The 3555-nt window shown below is 40.5% G+C and overlaps 1 protein-coding gene across 1 annotated transcript; it reads right to left on the reverse strand.

Moving 5' to 3' along the window:
* Positions 1-276: 276 nt before the first annotated feature.
* LOC145392109 (uncharacterized) lies at positions 277-678 on the reverse strand. Its single transcript, XM_080266563.1, has one exon. The coding sequence runs from the start codon at positions 676-678 to the stop codon at positions 277-279; it is 402 nt and encodes a 133-aa protein (XP_080122689.1).
* Between the last annotated feature and the right edge of the window lie 2877 nt (positions 679-3555).

Raw genomic sequence — 3555 nt, forward strand, 5'->3', positions numbered from 1 at the left:
TACTCCTACAGTGGTTTTGTTGTCTTTCTCCCTATGACGACTTAGATTTTTGATAGTTTCATTTGTTTGGCACACGAGTTCTAAATTGTTGGGTTGCAGGAGATGTGATAAGGTGTTGGCGGCTTTTCTCTTGGGAAGGATTAGGCATTTCTGTGCTTCGTGTGGTTCTTGGGGACTGTTAAATATTTTGTGTGCTTTTTTTCTTGCACTGAATTAACGCGTGGCGGGGAAACCTCAGGTTTGTGAACATGCTCTTGATGTACATACACTCGCCCTCTAGGTGTTCCACACGGAAATCGTAAGTGCTCTTAGGAAAAATCCGATTATGACTCCTCTTTTGATTTTGTTGCTATGCTGTGAGTAATGGACCACATCATCTTTGTTGGTGGACTTTCTGTAGACTCTGAATTTCAGTTCATTGTTGCTCATGATAAGCAGGGTGTCTAGGAACGGCAGTGCGTTATCTTCTTCCAAGGTGAATTTTATTGTTGGCTCTACATCATTGAGTTGGTTTTGCAATTGTTGGAGATTTAGTCGTCTAAATGTTGCAATGAGAATGTCATCCACGTACCGCAGCCATGTCACTGTGCGTGGGACAATGTTGGAGAAGGGACCCGCCTCCCGGAACTCCATGAATAGGTTGGCTAATACTGCACTCACTGGACAGCCCATTGCCATTCGAATCTCTAGGGGCGAACCTCTCCCTTAGTTGTGACATAACTTTTTCCAATGGGGCATTGGTGAAAAGGGATGTTACGTCGAAACTGGCCAATTTTGTATTTCTCATTGGAATGTCATATAGTCTGTTTAGTAAATAATCCGATTGTTTTAGATGGGCATCACTGATTGCACTTGGAATATTGTTCATTGACTTGAAAAGACTTGTATAAAGTGAAACTCTGTCAACTTAAAGGTTTGTCTTCAATACCGTAGGCTATTTATATTGATAATATACATGTTGATGTCTCGTATATAACGAAAAAGTTACTGTTCTTATCACATAAGCCAAACTATGAACTTTGACAGCATCAAATCATCTTAGTTTTTTTAATCTCAGGTGCTGTAAACTATATTATTCTTTTTTTTTCCTAATACCATTTTTAAATATTTACTTGCAGCATCGAAATCATTTTTTTTTTTTTTCAATCCTTAAGGAGACATTGGATCACCTTGTTTTGCAGTTTTTTTATGTTTGTCCTTACCGTAGCTGTTCACCGGATTGTTTATTTTCGGACTGCGTTTTCACGTTCTTGTTTTCTTTTAAAAGGAGTAAAAAGCGTTTTATGGTGGTAGGTGGGGGCGCTCACCATTCACTCACTCGATGTAGTGCCGCTGTCGGGTGACTGCCCTTTCCTTTCTTCCTTCGTTCCTTCCTCTTCTGTCATTATTTCCTTCATTCTTCCTCGTCCTTCTGGCTATGGGTGACTTTGCACTTATTCTTCTGTCTTTCTTTCCTTGATTCTCTCCTCTTCTTTCTGCCTATGGGTGACTCTACACTGAGTGACAAGCCAAATGGTTTCCTGTACACCAGGAAACCATTTGCTACGCTGGGGGGTAACCATATAACCAAATAATGGCGCCTGACTGTTTTGTGGGTAATTACGACGCTCCAGTCGGATTGAACTTGTGTAGGTTTCTATTCAAGGAGTGTTTGAAGTTTACTGCACACGTAATGTCACTCAGGGATGAGTGAGGCTGGTCACTCTCATCTTAAATGTCAGGACCAAATTGCTTAGCCTAAGGCTCCTACGCTTCTCGTAGGGCAACACAGGAATAGATGATGGATGGAAGAAGCGTTTTATAAAGTGGTCTTTGTTCCCAGGCGGACACTATCTTGTGGTGCACGAATACAGACGGACGCCATCTTAGAACGCCATTTTTGAGCGAAATTGCCCTTATCAGGGCGTAACTTAACCCATTGTGATTTATCCTAACCTTACCAAACCTATCCTAACCTAACTTAACTTACACCTTATTTAAGCATAATTTCCTTGTTCATTGGAGGATCCTCTTCATATTCGAAAACGCACTTCTGTACATCTTTATAGTCGCTGAACGTTTACTTTACTTCGGCTCTATTTTCGTTCAGATGAAAGGCTGTTTAATTCGGAATTTAGCTACATTTTATCCTCAAATTGACTTTATGATTATATTTCATAATTCATTCAAAACTGGCTCTCTTTCACGTTAAGGACCCTATTCCGACCGACCCACGCTCGTCTGTCGTTCATTGTTTCACTTGCCCAGAAAACTAGCATATGGGTCAGTTGAGCAGGACAGGCAGAAGACTCAGGTCACTTTCTCATTCAGTAGTGAGAGATCATTGTGTATCTTGTGATATAAAAGATTATTTTAAAATGTTATTTTGTACATCAAACAGTTACTTAAGATTACTTGAATCACTGTATATTAAGACCCATAACCAATTTCTAAACAACACTATGTCTGCATTACCTTTTTATTGTGCATAACTCTGGTTTAGTCCCCTTCCCCCTTTTTTCCCCTGTTTAAGTCATTCTAAGCGTGATTTTATATATATATATATATATATATATATATATATATATATATATATATATATATATATATATATATTTGTAAAATGTGATCTAGTGTTTAGCCTTACTGTTTTACCCTATTCCTTTTAGATCACTGATAATGACATTTTTAATGTCGAAATATCAGAAATAAAGATGCTGTTCTTATCTATGCTCGTTTTCCTCTTCCTACTCCTTAATTATCAGTAATACACTTGTAAGAAATTCCTGCTCTGACAGTGTGTACACTTTACTCGTTACTCGTTATGTTTGTCTCTGTCTCTATCTCTGTCTATCTGTCTGTCCATCTCTCCATCTATCTATCTATCTGTCTATATTTCATTAGCAAGGGCACCTGGCAATGCCGGGGTAAAACCCAATGATCGCGCAAATCAGCATTGCCTTTGCCTGGAACCCTGGATGGTTACTCCTGTGGAAGAAAACCCCTGGGGTTCCGACCAGTGAACTTATGTTCCTTCTCGGGCCCATTTCCTCAGGGTTATATTCTCCATGGATCTATTCCTACCATTGACCTATATTCCCACTACCCACCCACCCATCTTCCCTACTGATTCACTCACCAACCTTTCCATTCACCCTGTCCACCTACTCACCACTGACACTCACCTAGCCATCTTGCTCACTCATGCAACGAACCATGCAGCTCCACCACACCCACTCCGTTTACCCTTCCCCACCATACCCACCCTTACCCACCCTCCCTGCCAAACCGCACCTCTAAGCGAGAGAATGGTTGTTGATGCATCTTGGATCGGACAAAGCTGGACTTCATGAGTCATGCAGAGGCCAGCTGACTTCTTGCAAATTTTGCTGGAGGGACAGTTCTATGTGTAAACAATGTAGTCGTGACAATGGACAACACACACAAAGGAAACTCTCTATCTGTGCCTTAAAAGACTGTATGAAAGTTAAAATTCAACTACACTACGTGAGTGTAACATCTAAGCTCCGAGTAAAGCATCTAGTAGTCATATGGAGTCCTTCAGATAAACCTGAA

The sequence above is a fragment of the Coenobita brevimanus genome, chromosome 21 (genome assembly GCF_032717465.1).
Source record: "Coenobita brevimanus isolate Jiangsu-jjx chromosome 21, ASM3271746v2, whole genome shotgun sequence".
NCBI lineage: Eukaryota > Metazoa > Arthropoda > Malacostraca > Decapoda > Coenobitidae > Coenobita > Coenobita brevimanus.

What these genes read in the sequence shown, in the direction of transcription:
- LOC145392109 (XM_080266563.1), bottom strand. Translation starts at nt 678, where the DNA reads ATGGCAATGGGCTGTCCAGTGAGTGCAGTATTAGCCAACCTATTCATG.